This window comes from Eleginops maclovinus, chromosome 15 (assembly GCF_036324505.1).
Source record: "Eleginops maclovinus isolate JMC-PN-2008 ecotype Puerto Natales chromosome 15, JC_Emac_rtc_rv5, whole genome shotgun sequence".
NCBI classification, from domain to species: Eukaryota; Metazoa; Chordata; class Actinopteri; order Perciformes; family Eleginopidae; genus Eleginops; species Eleginops maclovinus.
Genome location: NC_086363.1, coordinates 5,201,663 through 5,221,231, shown reverse-complemented (window position 1 = coordinate 5,221,231; position 19,569 = coordinate 5,201,663). Strand labels below are relative to the sequence as shown.

Genomic DNA, 19,569 nt, shown 5'->3' with positions numbered 1-19,569 from the left:
ATGTTTGTGGTAAAAAGTGTTGTCTGTCTGTCTGTCTGTCTGTCTGTCTGTCTGTCTGTCTGTCTGTTCACTTCACCCTTCCTTTGCCCCATGTTTAAACCTGGAGAGAAGGGGGAGAGAGTAGAGGAAAGGGAGGAGTAGAGAGACTTTGGATCAACTTTCTCTGAAACTTCCCTCTGACTCTAAACGCATCACACGGAGCTGCGCGAGAGGACCCCGGCGCTGATTCCACAGCGCACGCGGCACAAAGTCAAACCTTTTAAAACAGGACGAAATGAAGCGACTCCGGCTCGTGCTTCTGACCGCGTTACTATGGCAATGCTGCCATGCCCAGCAGAGAGGTGAGTCCTCCAGAGACGGATAGATAACACACGGATCAATACACCGATAACTGTGCTCAGGGGGAGTAATTTACCGCAGCACAACACTCACATCAGCCCGCTGTCACTCACACGGCTGCTGCTCATTTCCCTTAATAAGCTAATCAGGCCCAGGCTGGGTACACCTTTGCTCTGCCTAGATAAACTAATGTCTGTCCAGGAGAAAGGCTTTTAAAACGTCCTCTCATCAGTGTGGCAAGCTGAAACATACCATAAATCATAGTTTGTTCCCATCAGAGCAGGTTATCTATAGTTCTTAAGAGAAAAGGGAAAACGCATGAAAAACACTGAAGCGTTTTTGGCCTAATTCAAACATAAACACGAGAGCACACGTGAACATTTTCTTCTGTGGTCCTCCATGTTTTCTGGGTCCTCTTTACACACACATCTCCTTAAATTCCACATATTTATAGTAGTCCAATCAGCTGTATTGTATTCCCCTGGACCATATTACATTTTAAATTCAGCTTAGTTGTACTTACTATTTTGTCCATTTCAACATTCTCTTGTTTCAAACTATTTGTTCAATTTTTTAATTTCATTTATGTTTATGAGTTAGGTATATTGTCTGTCACATTGTTGGAGGAGCCTGAACTATGCTGTAGCTGTTGGGCATGACAGTAAAAGAAAGATGGCAGATGGTTGTTTCGAACACAGTTTGATTAGTAAAAATCCATGCAGCAACTTTGGAGATATCAGTGTCTAAAGTCGAGTAAAATGTCTGTTTATGGTGTAGTTTTTAAGGAGTATAACATCAGTAGCCTATAAACTGTAGGTGGATGACTTCAACATAATTGACCAAAGGAAACATCCATTTGACATTAGATCTAGGGAAGCAAAGGCATTGCTGAGACGATAAAACCCTTTGAAATGTCTTGTTAAATTAGAACCCCAAAGTTTGTTATCTGTTTCTGAGAGATGTGATGAGAAACATTGCGAAAGAATCATCCGTTGTTGTTCTTTTTTGACTCATCAATCATGTCGACATAAAAGACCTTGACCTACAGTTAGTGTTGAACTGCACTACAACACAAATGCATCCTCTGGATTGCCCTTTTTCAGATGCTGCTTCGCAACAGGATGTGTCATTAGCCAACGTGCACTGTATGACATTTAGTCCGGCATGTTGTGTCTACTCCCTGGGGAGTGTTGTTTTCAACTTCTCACAAATCTCAAGTTCTTAAGTCACTCACAACGTTTGGCTGTGTGACCTTGATGTATGCTACAGATGAAGCCTTGTTTCGGTTATTGATGATTAGATACATTTTGTTAAAGCAGATATTTGCCAAACAACAATTTAGTTTATCAATTCTAACTTGTTGCAGTTTGCAGAGGAGTCTCTGTCTAGATTATGAGGTTCAGATTGTCATTTGAATTTCATTTTTTAAGTTAAGTATGACATGTTTCCATCTGTGTTCTATCTAACTGACCTATACATGTCGTCCTCAGTGTTTTCCTAAGAACAAACAATGAATCGCAACATGCCGTGAAGCTTGTTCACCATTATTACGAAACTACTTGTGATATTTAGACATGCAGAGAAGATCATTCTGAGTTTTTATTTGCCACAACAACCAAACAATAAAAGTGAAGTTAAGTTGTTTTTGTAAGTACATTATTATTAACAGCAGCATATATATCCAGACGCTGTGTTTCTCTGAATAATCTGCAGACCTTATTTTCAACGGACTGTTTTCTACCAAAGAAATGGTCCTTTTATAAAAAGGATGTTCACAGTTTGTGGATTATCCACAACAAACTGTGAACATCATCAAACACGGTTGCTGTTTCTAAAAGATACATACCGTTGTGTCTGCTGGATGAGATATTATTTTCAAAGTAACACAATTTATACAGATACTGCTTTGATGTGAAGGCAAACATCTCAGATAAATCTCTCAAAACCCAGACAAGGACAACCACATCAGTTTGCATGCCTGGATACCACCACGGTGAAGAGAAATACACTCGTCTTTGGTTTTGTAATTTAAGTGAATCAACCCTTTAAAGACAAAGAGACGAGAAATGCACTTAAAGAGCTGCTGCTTTTTTATTTGGTGTAGTTGTGAGGTTGTGAAGGTTAACTATTGACAGTCAACCATGAAAAATGAGCAACAATGCCCTCAGCGGAGAAGGGATTGACAGGTGGGTCAAAATATTCAGGCAAAGTAATGATTCTTATTATTAGAGAAATTATCCCACTTACACAACTTCTGTAAGATTGGCCATTTTTTTCTAGATCAAAATAAAATACATGAAGGTGAAGCTGTTTGAGTGTGTGTAGGGTGTGTTTACTTGTGTGTGTTTGGCATAGGTCAATGTCTCTTGAATGATCAGACAAATTTAGTCATTTTTGTCCTTCTATTTATCCTCTTCAAAACATCTCCAGCTACTGGTTTACCCAAGAGTGCTTTGGACCACCTGCAAAGGGGGGGGGGGGGGCTGCCGTGTGTGTGTGTGTGTGTGTGTGTGTGTGTGTGTGTGTGTGTGTGTGTGTGTGTGTGTGTGTGTGTGTGTGTGTGTGTGTGTGTGTGTGTGTGTGTGTGTGTGTGTGTGTGTGTGTGTGTGTGTGTGTGTGTGTGTGTGTGTGTGTGTGTGTGTGTGTGTGTGTGTGTGTGTGTGTGTGTGTGTGTGTGTGTGTGTGTGTGTGTGTGTGTGTGTGTGTGTGTGTGTGTGTGTGTGTGTGTGTGTGTGTGTGTGTGTGTGGGAAAGTGAGTAGAAGAGGGCGGGAGAGGCCATCTGCATTAGGAGCCTCATTACCAGGCATGTCAGCCAGGCATGCTCTCTATCAGCGACTGAGCTCAGAGAGACACCGGGAGATAATCAGAAAGAGGAGGAGGAGGAGGGCTGAAATGGAGAGGGAGGAGGGTGCGTTCAAGAGTTATAAGGCATTGAAGGAGACATCAATGATAAGGAGTGGTGAAACAGGTAGAATAAAGGTTCAGAGGACATGAGAGAGAGAGGAGGAGGTTGAAGCAGCAATATTGAGTAAAGGATTTGAGGTTTACTCAAAAGCAAAGCTATATGGAAATTGAATCTTTTGAAACGGATCCCTCAGTATAAAAATGGTTTTAATGCTGGTTAGAGAGAGGGATGGAGACACATTTGTTGACTATGAAAATATCCAATTTTTGGCAACATTGCAAAGACTGTTGGGTGGAAAATTGCTCATTACTGTAGACCCTGTAGGCAACTTATAAAACTTAATTGTGGACTCGATGGGTAAACTGGTTTTATACTGAAGCATTTAGTTTATTAAAAGTTTTGTTGGACAACAGACAACAAATTACCTTCAGTTTTGATAAAATGGTGGTGAAGGAATGAGTCCTTAAACCTGAAATGAGTTAGCTCTTCAGGTATCGTTGTCTCAAAGTCATTGGGGAATCACTTCGTTAGTGACTGTAAGTCATATATGGGATGGAAAAGACCAAACGTAAGGGCCTTAAAGCCTTCAAATGTGGGAATTTGATGTCCGTAGTCAGAGGACACAAGAGATGTAAGTCATCTTAGGCTCTAACTATTTACATACTAATTGATAGCTTTAATTGTTACTTAAATAACCATTCGAAAGCCCCACACTAGGTTTTCATATTGGATGACAGCAGTATTAGTCAATAAATGTCAAGTTGGATATTCAATTCCACTGACTTCATCATCATAACACCACAGTAGTCTAGATTAATCGGCAGTAAACCAACTCAAATGCAATATATATTGGAAAATATGAATCATTTGGAGTGTTTTGAGCTCTGATTCGATATGAAATAAAAGACTCAATGCATGGAACTCCAGAGTAAAGCCAAACAACTATATTAATAAAATATAATGTGTGTGCCTGTCACCTGGGAAAATGTCTAAAGTTTGGATTAGTTGCCTGAAAACTTGACTTGTGTGTATTAATGTGAATGTTATCAGTCTGGTTTGCATGGATGGCTGAGGTTACACTCATTAGAGACACCAGTGTGGATTGAATCCAGAAAAGGATTGTAAACCAACTGAGAAATCAGCATTTGTTTTTTAATTCCTAGTGACTTAAGTGCTGTCCTACAGAAAGCTCATACTGCATCTTCAGAAAGCAAACTGATTTCCCTGTTGATGCTTATAGGACTTTGGCATAATCAAATGCAGAAAATATGAAATATAGTTAATTTGTAGATAAATTGTCTCCTCAGAGCAGATGTGTTTTAAGTTTAGGTAATGGATTAAACCAAGCCTGGATGTGCAGTCACCAGAGGTTTCACAGTGAATGTGTTGTGAATCCAAAGTGGATTTTTTTCTGCCCATCAGAGAAATCAACATTTTTATGAGGTGAATTAATCCCAATGTCATAATGTTTCCGAAATATGTTGATCTCACTCTGCTGTGTTAATGTGAAAGCAGCCGAGCTTAGCTGGACGGATTAGATGGAATCCACCAGAGGCGCGCAGACTTACGACTCAAATTCAGAGAACATTGTCAATGTTTCCTAGAAGAAAGGGAAGGAAGAAAGGAAGCTCAAAGGATGCAGAAGAGTAAGAGTAGTTGACTTGCTGCTGTTTAAACGTGTTATATGGCAAAATGAAGATGATGAAGAAGATTCAACTTTATTGTCATTGCACAGAGTACAAGTACTAGGACAACGAAATGCGGTCTCTGCATTTGACCCATCCTAGTGTTAGGAGCAGTGGGCTGCCATTATGTACGGCGCCCGGGGAGCAGTGTAGGTAACCAGTCTCTTGCTCAGGGACACCACGGTGGCACTAGGTCTTTCGGGGACTTGAACTGGTGACCTTCCAGTTCCCAGGCCAAGCCCCTATGGACTTTGCCACCACCGCCTAGAAAATACAGCTGCGGAAAAAATTAAGAGACCACTTCAGCATTATCATTTTGTTTTGTTTTATTATTTATAGACATGTCTTTGAGTTAGTTTAACAAATATATATTATTGTATGTTATAAACTACTGATACTTTTCTCTGGGTTGAAATTCAACAAACACTGGAATGACTGCCATATGATTTAAGAACAATTTAGAGTAGTCTCTTATTTTTTTCCGGAGCTGTATATATTAAAACAAGCAGATGAATGTAGATTTTGGATAGACTATATTTTAGTTATTGTTGAGGTTGAAACAAAACAAACATAATACACGTATTTGTTACTCCCAGAAACCCTTTTGCATCAAATAAGATTCTGTATTCCCAATTCAACACAATGGTTAAAAAACTAAAGGCGTTGTCCAGTAATTGAGGGGTTAACAGTTTGCATCCCTGCTCCACCTTCACCTGTCGTAAATATCTCATATAGAGTTGTAACAGTAAAACCGACTTTGCTTGATGCGGATCTGCCAGCTAATAAATTGCCCTACAGAATTGCTAAACTGGATTAGGCGCAATTTATAACCCCTGTGTGTAAATTGCTCCAGATGTGTGTATGTGGGAAGACTAACCTGTTGCCAAATCAATGTGATCTGCCTGTTGGCTGTACTTTGTGTGTATAAGGATGAGTGTGACCATTATCTATTTAAACTGACAGTGTGTGGTTATGGGAAGAACAGGTAACATAGGACAGGGAAGTACCTGTTGTGTTTCTGCTGTGACACACCTTAATGATTTATAAAACGTGTCACATTGAACACTCATCCTCCATTATTCGCATCATTCGTCAGGCAGGCATCCCATCATAAATGAAATTCTGTCTGCGTTCTTTAATTACGTGCTGCTTGGTGTGTTACACTCTGAGTGTATGCTTTCTCTGTTGACAGATGTGAAATAGATTACTGTCATTACAGCAGTCTGATGCGCATGTTTGTATATGTTTGTAGCTGACTGTCATCCCCTGTTTGTGAAGTTGTCTTCAGCTTCAAGGCAGCCAAGAATGAATCAATGACATTGTGCCAAAGACACAGATCACATGAACCCCAACAGGTGTGTGTGTGTGTGACACAATCCTTGTACTTAAGAGGAATCCTCTGGGAGCTAAAATTAGCCAGGTGCTAAGTTGGAACAGTGCTGTATCCTTCCTGTCAATAAAGAGACGTGAAGCTGCAGGAGAAAAAAAGAGAGAGGGATTTGGAGGCTCTGACTTTGACATTTTTAAATCTTCGTGAGGTTGTTTTTCTCCTGACACTTGTCAGAGTGTGGGGTAGAAGTAGGTCAGGAGGCTGATGGCAGCTAAGTGATGCCTGCTGATTTAAAAAATATAAAGGATGCAGTTACGAAATATTGCTTTCTGAATGGAATATCAGTATTACCAGATGTGGAGTTTTTAAACAAATTCGAGGGCACTAAAAGAGATAATGTGTATCAGCACTGTGATTTGAATCTGATTATATCAAAATATAATCTTCCTTGGCCCATGCAAACCCCTTCCATTAAGTCACTTAAAAATGCACCTGTAATGGAGGAGTGCTGAAATGGAGAAGGAGGAGGGTGCGTTCAAGAGTTATAAGGCATTGAAGGAGACCTCAATGATAAGGAGTGGTGAAACAGGTACAATAAAGGTTCAGAGGGCATGAGAGAGAGGAGGAGGTTGAAGCAGCAATATTGAGTAAAGGATTTAAGTCACTTAAAAATGCACCTGTAATGTTTCTTTAATTCTACTGGCAAACAAACAAACAAACAAACCACCTAAAAACACAACACAAGTACAGTCAACAAATTCTCATTCATTATCCAAGTGATTCTCAGTTCCCAAACACACTATGGTACATTTGACATGTGTTTATTTAGTTTTTAATGCTAAATCTATCTGATTTCTTGGTGACGAAGGTAAAAAAAAAAGGCACAAATGACACAAACTTTGTGTAGCAGAGAAAAAAGGATACGAAAAAATACAACTGTCTTTGTTTCACCAATAGGGGAATAGGACGCATACACACTCTTCGTCCTGCAGAAATAAAAGGTTTTATGATATCAATTTTGAAACACAAATAGTGACTGGAACAAAACAATGAACGTGACCATGGTGGCATGTTTTTAGAATAATTATACTAATGTATCCCAATTAATTTGATCATCATTTACTGCAGGCCCGTGGATGTTCACAAAAGCTGCGCTCTGATTGCACAAGCAGTGCATAAACATCTGATACGTAAACTCAGTGTAATGTTTCATGGGACGGTGTTTATCCTAATTTCGTGTGATAAACACTGGAAACATTTGCTTCAGTTTGTTTTGAATGTTTGATTATTTATAAGCATCATTGTTTGTGTATCTGTCAGTGGTGTGCGTATTAGAATAGTGTTTTTATATTTGACGTGTGTGTGTGTGTGTGTGTGTGTGTGTGTGTGTGTGTGTGTGTGTGTGTGTGTGTGTGTGTGTGTGTGTGTGTGTGTGTGTGTGTGTGTGTGTGTGTGTGTGTGTGTGTGTGTGTGTGTGTGTGTGTGTGTGTGTGTGTGTGTGTGTGTGTGTGTGTGTGTGTGTGTCCTAGCTGTTTTGTTGTCAGAACAGCATTGATAATGCTGAGGAGAAAATCAATAGTTAATTCTATCGGGGACACAATAGCTGCTCTGCCCAGCTTCCTTCGACTGTGGTTCTTAGACACAGAAGGAAACAGGGCATGAGTTGATGAATTGGTAAGTGTGTGTGTGTGTGTGTGTGTGTGTACAAGCTCCTGCACCTGACTGTTTACTGTGCCTACAAAATAAACAGAACTGCGATATGGTTTTGTAGGAAAGAGGATAAAATATGTACAAAATATTTGATGACAAACTTTTTGGGTTGTTTTACAACTCCCAGCTTTCCTAATACATTCCTTTTTAATTCTGCTCCGATATAACCCCATGTGTTTGCGCTACATGCGGAAAAATGTACAAGAAAATTACCAATCATCACTGTGAAGCCCTAGTCCAGTGCAGTTTGATGGTTTAATTCCTCTGACCCTTTTTAGATTCTCTCACACATCAGCTGCTGCACTGTGGGTAAATATTTGAGCTAACTTGAATAGTGAAGAGCAAAATGTTTACCTGTGCTTTTGTGCTTTCTTATTGACCTGCCAGGGACTGCACAATTAGCCTCTATGGCTGAATCTGGCCAATGTTCATGATGTGAAGTGCTCATGTTAGTTTATTTTTTCCCTTCTGAGAAATATAAACACAAAAGTAAGTTCTCCTTATTTTAACCGATTCTGTCTCTCAGTTTTGTCATGTTAATGTGACTTTTCCCAATCAAATGCCTAGGGCTGCAAAAAGTGTATCTTTCATTGACGATTAATCTGCTGATATAAGATAAGATGGACCTTATTGCTGGATTTATCAGTTATTTTGTCCCTGAAATGACAGTAAAAAGATAACAGAGCTGTCCTTTTGTCCCAAGATTTTGCTTCCTCCGACAAATAGTCCAAATAAATCAAAACAAAAAAGCTGCAAACTCATCTTTTGTCACTTATAGCTTCATTGACATTTCATTAAAGTTTTTCAAACAACATTTTCCTTTCCTCAAATTAGTATTTTTTAATTTGTTTAGCATGTTGTATTGAGACTTTTTTGAAGAAGCTCAACTTGAACTATCCTTCTGGCATCAGATAAAACCGACGGTGTTGATTTTAAATATTTATGCATGCATGTCTATGATATACAGTATGTCTGGATAGATCTGAGTATGCGTTCGCTGTGGGATTTGACACGGTGACCTTGTGGCAAAAACACTGCACGCCTGACATACAGATGTGCAGCTGATAAAACAGAGGCTACTGACCCCTACACACTCGCACACACACACACACACAAACCTACACGTCTGCAGCTGCAAAGACTTTGGAAAAACCTCCGCTTCTTCATCTTTCTTTTTCTCTATGTCGTCCTCTCATCTTCTCTGTTGCTCTCTGATCTTCTTGGTGCATATATTTTCCCAAAGAGCTTCCTGTGGTAACACATGGTGTCAATAATGAGCCCCCCCTTCTCTCTCTCTCTCACACACACACACACACACACACACACACACACACACACACACACACACACACACACACACACACACACACACACACACACACACACTTACCCCTCCTCCGCTGCTCATAATCCGTCATCCCCTCTTGCCTATTTCTTTCTTTCCTGTCTCTCCCTTCTGCTCTTCTTTCCTCCTCTCATTCCTTGGCCTCCTGATTGCCCTTTTCTACCTCCCTTTCTATCCTTGTTTCCTTTTTACTCTTACTCTCTTTTGGATCCTTCCCTCCCCTCTCTTTCCCTCATGTGGCCAACAGTCACCTTACTATTTGCTTATTCTTTAAAAAACCAACAAAACCTAGGTCTCCTGCCTAGCCAATGTATTCAGCGCTTGTCTGTTTTAATATTTCCGATCATTCCCCCTCTCCTCTGTGCCCCTTTGTACACCCCGTCTTCTCCTCCTCCCCGCTATCTATCTTTCATCCTACAAAGGAGTATCGCTGACAACCTCTGCGGCCGAAGCACGCAGTTTGCCTTACGACTTCACCGTTGGTTTCTTATTGTTCTCTTTCCAGCTCAGATCACTTCAGTTCAGAACCTCTGTTTATCCACAGCGAGCACACTGAGAACAAGCTGTCTTCCACAGGAGAAATCTGTCTGACACAGGCAGTTCAAAGACAGCTGTAAATCAAGACAGATGCCCCCCAGCTCGGTTTTGGATTTTTTTTTGTAGCTTGATGCATTTGGTTTGTATATGCTTTCTTCTGTGTCAAACTTTGGGAACTAGTTCTCAGTTTGTTGATTTTGGTCCTGGGCCGTTTTTCCTCTAAGCCTTCGTTGAGGTTTGTTGTTGGTCGTTTAGCTAAAACAGTGGAAAGCATCAAAATAGTTTATTTGGATTGGAGAGGCCAGGTTTTGAAAAAATCCTGTGACAATTAGTCTCATTAAGTCTTTGGTAGGCCTACAATAAGGAATCCTGGGATAAAATAAACACATTTTAAGTTGTACAAGTCCAAGATATTACAATCCCAATCAGTCGAATCAGAGTTGAGACTCAACTTTACAAAACCGGTAAAGACTTGCAGATTTTGACAATGACAACTGGTGACTAGCACTGCATACTGTTACTTGAGGTCCTTTTCTCTACAGTGTTCCTGGTAATCCTCACCAAAAAGATGCCCTTTCCAAGAAAAAAACCTGGGATTTGTTGTGGGCTTGTGTGTCTTTCCGTATGTTCCTGCACTGAAGACTCTCACTCATGTGTACAAATGTACTACAACACAATACTGCAAACTGTGACTTATCCTGCAGAACATTAAATGCAACACATGGCCTGCACATGGTAATATCATTAGCTTTTGTCTGTATACAATCCTTGATTTGTTGGCTTTGTTGTGGCCCAACAACAGAATCCTTACTCACTAACCAATTTCCCAAAATCCAGGCACATTTAAAGCTTTAATAAGCCTAATCTTAACCTGGGGACACAGAAAACAATGTCAGTTACATGTCATATGTCGCGGTTTTCTTCTTCTTTTTTTAATAGAAGGATTTTAAAGAGCCCCCTCGACATCACCAGCAAAGCCTCCCACCAACATGCTGTATGGATCATGTTTCAAACCAGACTTTTACACTTTAGTTGGCAACATGCTGTAGGCCTCTGTGGTCAGAGAGTCTGGGCTGAGGTTAGACTGCTGTTCCTCTAAAGTCATGGATAGATTGATTCCGGCTGGTTTCAGTGGCTGCTAGAAATTACCACTTACCTCGCCCGCTACATCCTTATTCAACATATGGGCACAACATGATTTTCAGACTTTTTGTGTGTGTGTGAGAAACAAAGAAAGACATTGTTGGAAGATGGCTTTGAATGTTTAATGTTTGCAAGTTGTGCTTCTTTTGTGCGTGATATTTCAGTGTCACGACCTTTAATATTAACCCTTGTGTGGTGTTCGGGTCTGTGGGACCCGTTTTCATTTTTTATTATAAGAAAAATTATACAATTAATTAATTTTTCAAACTCAGACTCACTGGCTTTGGCTCATTTTCTGTGAAGAACATATATCAGAATACATTTTTAATGACCACACACCGTACACCCCCCCTACACATTTCTATTACATATAAGAGGTCCGGGTCCACTGGACCCAGGGCTAATAGAAGAAAAAATCAAGGAATGAGAGTTGTCCTGGACATGTCTCAGGGACTCAGTGGACACAACATCACATGCGACAGTTTTTTTACCTCGCACAAGCTGGGACAGGAGCTCCTAAAGAGGAAGCTGACCATGGTGGGAACAATACGGAAAAACAAGTCAGAGCTCCCACCCCAACTGCTGACTTCAAAGAACAGTCCTGTCAAGTCTTCCAAGTTTGCCTACACGGCTGACACATCCCTGGTATCCTATGTGCCAAAGAAAGGCAGGAATGTGGTACTCATGAGTACACTGCACGGGGAATCTGTGACCAGGAACATCACAAACCAGAGATCATCATGGATTATAATGCCACAAAAGGAGGGGTAGACAACATGGACAAGCTGGTGACGGCCTACAGCTGCAAACGGAGGACTCTACGCTGGCCACTGGTGATATTCTTTGACATGTTGGACATCTCAGCGAACAACGCCTTTGTCATTTGGATGGCACTGAACCCAGAGTGGAACAGAGGGAAGCTCCAGAAGAGCATCTGTTGAGTATTTTAACATAAAAGTGCTTGATTGTGAGGCATTAAAAACCACAAAATGCTACGGGTCCACCAGACCCACAAACACTGGCTGAGTAACAACAATATGAACGCCACACAAGGGTTAAAGCAATTCTAACCTCACACATTCATGAACTTTGACCTTTCAGGGCCACGTCCTCTGCCTTCTGTATCATGATCTCAGTCTGTTGTGTGGTCCAAGTCAGAGTAGTTAGCAATATACAGAGAGGGCTTAAGTTTTAGGCGTACAGATGTGTGTAGACTGCATCCATTTTCGGTAACTTCAACTTAACTTCAACATCAAACGTTTTTTTTATTAGCTTAATATTTTAAAGGCCCAGCTTAACATTTAATGTGAAATCTCCAACTTCTTATCTTTAGTCCTTAATTAATTTCACATCACCAAGTGTAAAGTTATGCTGGGAAAATGTGTTCCCTCACCAATGACTTAAAGGCAGCCACATCCTCAAGCACTGCTGACATTAACCGTTAGCATCTTAATGCTAACGGTCATTGTGTCCTTATAAGACACCCTGAACTTGGCGGACTACCCTTGAACTGTTAAAACCGGTGTGTGTTTATTCCATACCTGGCAGTCCCTATTTTTATTTTTAACTTCTAATACTGCAGCCGACTGACTGACAGGTGGATGAATGAATGAATTTAAATGCAGGACCTCCTAACCAAACAATTGCTGTTTCTGGCTTTACTGACGGATCTGTATGCAGTGCACACTCTCTCTTTGCAGCACAGCTCCTAGATATAAGCTGATATATATACACACACACACACACACACACACACACACACACACACACACACACACACACACTCACAGAAAGAGGCGGCAAAGAGAAAGGCCATTATTTTGGGGCTGAATGTTTGTGTGATTGAGCTGATAAAGCATCAGAGGAATAAGAGTCTATTAGAATGGCCTGGTTAGCTATGGATTTAACATGTGTGTGTGTGTGTGTGTGTGTGTGTGTGTGTGTGTGTGTAGGCTTGTGATAAAGAGTGAAAACACAGGCAGGCAGGAGTAGACTCTAGGAGGAAGAAAGAGGTATGTGTTGTGTATACATTTTTGCTTTTCCATTATTCCAGTTGCTTTTCTCATCAATATTGTGTGTGTGTGTGTGTGTGTGTGTGTGTGTGTGTGTGTGTGTGTGTGTGTGTGTGTGTGTGTGTGTGTGTGTGTGTGTGTGTGTGTGTGTGTGTGTGTGTGTGTGTGTGTGTGTGTGTGTGTGTGTGTGTGTGTGTGTGTGTGTGTGTGTGTGTGTGTGTGTGTGTGTGTGTGTGTGTGTGTGTGTGTGTGTGTGTGTGTGTGTGTTGTAGGTAATTTCACATTTCCATTATATTTTTTGTATTTCCATTATCCGGGTCCAAGGCAAACCCACAGAGAGCCTAATGCGGAGCAAATGTTCACATCTGACACAAGATGAAATATGTGAAAAGTGGTGCGCGCGTGTGTGTGCACGTGTGCGAGTGTGTATGGAGAAGGCCTGAAAGCCCTTGCCGCCCTGCAATAATAGACCCATGACACCCGGGAATTTTTGGCACAGGTCTGATATTGGACAAGGCTGGTCTGGAGTGAATTATTCCAAAGGGTAATTTCCTGTTTAAGGCACACTGAAGCTGGCAGATATGACGGTTGGTAGACATGTTTTTTGTGCTTGAGTAACATCACAATAGTTGGCCTTATACTGAAATGCCAAAACTGAGATAAGCTCAATTTGATGAAGCTTGGAGGAATGATTCATCTTGTTGCTAAAAGTGTCCAACAGGCTGCCAGCATCACAACAGAGGGATTATGCATTTCCTTTTCTTTGTGGCATTTATTGCCTTGAAAAAGCTCTACCAAAAGTATTTTTTGAATTCACTCCTTTTTTGACATCTATTGCACTATATCACTTTATAATATCTCTATTGTGGAGTTTGGAAAATATAGTCAATTGGGAAGAAATCCTCCTGAAATATCTTGGTATGTTAAGGCATAGAAACTTCCTCTACGCTGTCAACAATATGATGGCTACGACATGATTTATTTTACTGTAATTTAAGCTTTTTTCTTAGAATTATATATTTTTAAAGCTTTCCGATGGATATCATTATTTCTTTAGAGTTTGTAATCTCAGGTCAAGTCATTATAACCACAAATAAGTGTCAGAAGTATAATTTTACTGCTAACTATACAGTAAACTAATGATTGTTTTGAACAGTGCAAAGAGGGGCTGATGTTGAACACTGCAATGTCCCTGAATCTGACCCTTGACCTCAATCCCTGTTGTATGTACTTCCCTGTTTGGATAATATCAACATATGAGTGTATCCTAAAAGAAGAGCCAGTTGAAACCTATTTGGAAAATAAGTACTAAACATTCCTGTACATAAAACCTCATATATCCCAGTTTTTAATATATGCGTTTGGAGCTGACCCTCTTTGCCCCTGGAGTGGAAAGCAAATCTGAGCATTCAGCCAAGCCCAAGGCTTGTTCTGTCAGTGGGTGGGAGGTGGGTGGTCCGTCAGCACATTTATTCCTAGAGGAGCCCACTGCTCTGTTCTAGCAACTCAACCAGATCCTTGTCCTCTGCCTGCTTGGACGCTGTTAACAAAGACTCATGTTAGTTTGATATGAAGAGGGGTTTGGCTCAGCTGCGCTTTGGGACATATCTGTGTATTTTTAAATCTAGGGTGTACTTTCTTAGGTGATGCTTGGTAATCATTCATGTAATATTTAGATTTGAATTTTTCAAATCAACTCATGCAAACTGGACTTCCAGCCAGAGGGTTTATTGTACAGTGGAACTCATTGCAAGATGGCCTACATAAAATTATTGGCAGGCTGGTCAGCAGTAACTCAGTCCAAAGGGATTTAGTGTGGGAACCAGAGGGTCGTCGGTTCAAGTCCCAGATGGTACCAAGTATGGCGTGTGGACTGGTCTCCAAGAGGTGCCAGTTAATCAACTCCTAAGGTGTCCTTGAGCAAAGAAACAGTGCTCGTATACTGCTCCCGCGGCGCTGTATAGGAGGGTCCCACTTCTCCTTATACTAGGGTGTGTTTTACTGTGTGTACCTGCAAAAATGTATCGTGGATTGGATTTGAATCAATCATTTTATTTGCATAACCAACAGCCTAATAAACAATGTTATACCCAAATGCATCCTGGAAAATATAGAAAGTTATCAAATGAAATGAAAGGAAATAAAATAACGGATAAAAGAAGATTGCAACACTTAGTCACCATTTAACTGTTGGAGGTCCTTGACCAACACTATAAGTGTGGGTTGTGATGGGGTTCTTTAATCACTCTTCACAGTGCACACACACACACACACACACACACACACACACACACACACACACACACACACACACACACACACACACACACTGAGCAAAAAACGTCAGCTGCTGAATTTCAGTATATCTTACATACTTCCCTTTTGTTCTCTGAGCTGTATGATAATGCTATTGGACTCCTATCCAGTTCCCTGATAACATTTGCTTTCCATAAAAAATGTTTCCTGTTTCAAATATTCATGCTGTGGGTTTTTTTATCCGAACACCGACTTGTTTCCTAATGGGAAAACCAGATATTCTCCGGGTTCTGGTCTGATTTACATATTGATTCAGAACAGAACAGAGCAGCGCACTGGACAGGACATTTTTTCTCATGGCCATTTTCCCTAGTCCTCTGCCGGTGATTGTGTGTGTGTGTGTGTGTGTGTGTGTGTTTCACCCGTGTGTGTGTGGGTATGTATTTGCTGAGGCAGCAGGTCTGTGTACAAGTGGCCGGCTCACAGCCCTAGCTGGTGATGCATGGAAGAATCAGAGCTCCAATAATGAGCGGAATCAGCCTTTAACATGGTAATGTGTCATTTAGGGCCTATCCATTTAGCTAACGACTTGCTTCCTTTTGAAACCTATTAGCAGTAATGGTAAATAGCAGCCCCCCTTTCAACTCACATCTGATCTATTCCCTTCCTCTTCTCCTCTGTTTGTCTTAATTTCTTCGCTTCTTGTTACCTCCCTCTATATTTGTTATTCCCTCACGTCCTCTCCGTCCTTTACTTCTCCTTTTCATCCCTCTCTTTTTTAATCTCGTCTCTCCATTTCCCTTTTAAGGTCTGTAACGGATTATTGTCAATTAATTATTTTCTTGATTAAACGTCTATAAAAGGTCGTACAAATTAATTGTCTTTTGCCACAGTCTATAACCCAAAGATATTCAGCTATTTGTGTCAAAAGAAAGTGTTTTAAAGGATGGAACAACCAGTTTTTGCAATTATTTTAAAAGCATACTAAAACAATTATTTAATCAGAATTGTTACTAATCATTTTCCTTTGATAGATTTATGGATTTATCCTTTGTAGCTTTATGTACTTTACTCAGAAACAGATCATTTCCTCTCCTTTTGTGCCTTAAAACATCTCTCCTTTCCTCCACATTTGTTCACATGTTCTTCTCCTCCATTTTTTGACCTTCGTCCCTCATTTCTCTACCTATATCTTTTCCTTTTCCTTTCCTCTCCTCTCCTCCCTTTCCCTGCCCATAGGGGCCCATTCATAACATGTACCCATTACCCACCAAGCTATTAGGTTTGCTAACAGTGAGATCCATTGGGTGAAAATCAATGTCTGTCCAGGGAGCAGTTTGTCTGTAGCGCCACTGTAATGAATGCTATATACTCCATCACATACACTCACGCAATCACACTCACACACACATACACACATACACACACACACACACACACACACACACACACACACACACACGCAGGTGCAGATGGACGCATGGTGAATCATACATCTGAACTTCAGCGAGAACAAACACATGAATAAGCATTGTAGTCGATGCAGTGCCGTGTTTACTCATCTACACTTTCCCTCTCTTTGCAACTACTTCTCTTTATCTTTCTCTCGTAGTTTATCTCCTGTTTCACAAAGTCTCTTCTGTGTAATCTCTCATGTGAACACACTCACTGAAACACGCAACAGGATCTCAATTTGTGTCCCTATAAAAATGCTAAAAACGTCTTTATATATGCAATGTCTTTAAGCCTATGAATCAGAAAACACTAAGGGCACGCACTCACTGTATACATGCTGTCTATGAAGCTCACACACACACACACACACACACACACATACACACTATAATGGATTCTGTACTGTCAAACACACAATTTAGCTGCGCTCGATCTAACCTGAACATTTCCAGTGCCAGAGCAGTTAGCGGTAGCCCGGGGGCAGCTAATAGTAGCTCTGTAGTCATCAGTGTTCGGTCAGAAACGATGAGTCAGCAACATGTAGTTAATCTCTGTCAAAATCCAGAGCCATCATTTAATGCCTGTGTGAGAACCTCTTAACTCCACGTGAACTCCATCTCGTATTACTGATTTGTATTCCTTTTTCCCCCACTTGTTTTATATGCATGTTTAAGGTGTTTATTGTGTGATTTAGAAGATAGTTAAACATGCTGTATGGATCTAGGGTTACTTACTGAAGCTGGGCCTCCATTTAGACAAAGCTTTTTAAAAAAAACAACCCCTCACCCACCCTTTACGTTTACTGACATAGTTCTGCAAATTTCCTGGATGCCTATAAAATCATCATTATGTTATTTGACACCAAACAATCAGGCCAAGGAAGAATAATTGAGCTGTTTTACATAATTCAGGATACACTAAATGCATAAAGTGTCCGCCTCAGGTATTTATTTGACCATTTTCTTATTGGGAAAAGTTTAAAAGACAGTAAAATCATCAATAATACACTCAATATTGTTAGGGAATATGTTGCTTAGGTGTATAACCTTTGACCTAGTTCATAATTTTGTCCTTCCTCTGTCTCTATTCCCATGGCATAGTTCTTTGGCCTTCGGGTTGCTGTAATCCCCCTTAAGGAGGGGCAGCTTGGGCGCTTTGTTGTTGCCAGTTTCTGACCGAGCACAAGCTGACATGACTTCTAGAAGCCCTTCTTATCTGGAACGTACAGTAGGTTCCCTGGCGTACATTCTTTTCAATGGACGACAGCTCTAGTTGGATTCAGGGTCCATATTTATCTGGTCTCTGTGATGAGAAACGTTGATTATACATTCTGAACTAGTTAAAACCGCTGAGAGACTGCAGAAGAGTTCTTCAGAATTGGTCGGGCAACTGCTGTGTCAACTCGTGGCTGCAGCAAATGTCTTGTCAATTCTTCGGCCGTTAACTTCATGATAAACCTTCAGTGTTTGCTATCAAAGTTCCCGCTCTCCCCGTGTCTCTCTGAGTTTAGTCTCCATTGCTCCAGAAGTTTCCATCACACGTATCATAGCTGTAGATGTTTTGATGTTTGAATGGCCAGTCCTTACCTCCATTTTTTTTGTGTCAGTTTTGCACAATTCCTTGATACCTATGGGCTCAAAATTATGGTATTTGATATCCAATAATCGAGCCAAGGATCAACGTGTTTACATAACTTCAGACTACTACAAATCAGGCATTTATTAGTGTAATTTCTGACTGAAAAGTGGAGAAAACTATAAAGAAAACCCCTCTGTATCATGGCAGTAACACATTTTAACAATTTTTTATTTATAGCATGACACATGATACACATAAAAGTTAATTCAATCCCTATTTCACAAATTCTCCCCATAGGGTCACAGTCCTTTCTCCAGTTGACTCGTGTACAAACCCTGTTAGCAGACCAGGTCTAAACATCTGTTCTGTGTTTGTTGGCTTGTAATGATGTTATCCATGTCAACTTTCAAATGGTTGGCTGTGTCTGCTGTCAACAGACTGTAATACTGTTGGAACTGATCTTAAGATCCAAGCACTGCCAACTACATCTCTAACTAACGGAGAGACTAATGGCAGCCAGTCGAGCCTCCATCAGTCTCTGTGATGGTAACGCTCCTCAGTGCTGTGGAGAAGTCGTTCCCCAGAGAAGACAACTGACATTTATTATCCGTGCGTGTACGGTTGGTATTACTCATGATAACTGGCTGTTCCTTTTGTACATACTTTGTTGATTGGTCCCGTTGGACACACCCACTCAGCTCTTCAGCCAATAGTACACTGTTTCCTGTCTCTCCCTGTATCGCTCACAAGTCGACTGAGGGGGAAGAAAGAGGAGGAAGACCACGAGAAGAGGAATGGCGAGGAAAATCAAAGTGAATTGGAAAAATAAGAGAGTAAGAAAGGTGCACAGACGGAGATGAGCTATATTAACGTTGTGGCCTGTATGTTCAGTTTCAATCTCCTTGGTAACCGTTTCTTCCTGGAAGCTCATGCACGTCCATCTGGATTTCCAATTACCCACAATCCCTTGTGACCCCACCAGCCGCATCTAGAGAATGATGTTATTTCCTGACCTGACAAGGACATAACACATTTAAGATGGGAAATGTTGCACGCTCACATTTACATCTACATAAACACACGGACAAAATGCACAAATACGCAAGTCCTATACGCCCATAGCGGGGCCTCTAGTCATCACTCAGTCTTCATCTCCTTCTGCTTCTGTCCTCCAGCGTATCCTCTCACAACATATCATCTGTTCCAGACATCATCATGTGTTATACAGAACATATACATGTATCAAATTTGGTTACACTTCATTTTACAACTT

The 19,569-nt window shown here is 40.7% G+C and overlaps 1 protein-coding gene across 1 annotated transcript in view; it reads left to right on the top strand.

Moving 5' to 3' along the window:
- Positions 1–145: 145 nt before the first annotated feature.
- The window catches only part of lama2 (laminin, alpha 2), a 160,640-nt gene continuing 141,216 nt past the window's right edge, over positions 146–19,569 (top strand). Inside the window, 1 exon segment of the mRNA XM_063902014.1 lies at positions 146–341. Within this exon segment, the coding sequence (XP_063758084.1) occupies positions 275–341 (67 nt within the window). The 5' untranslated portion in view covers positions 146–274.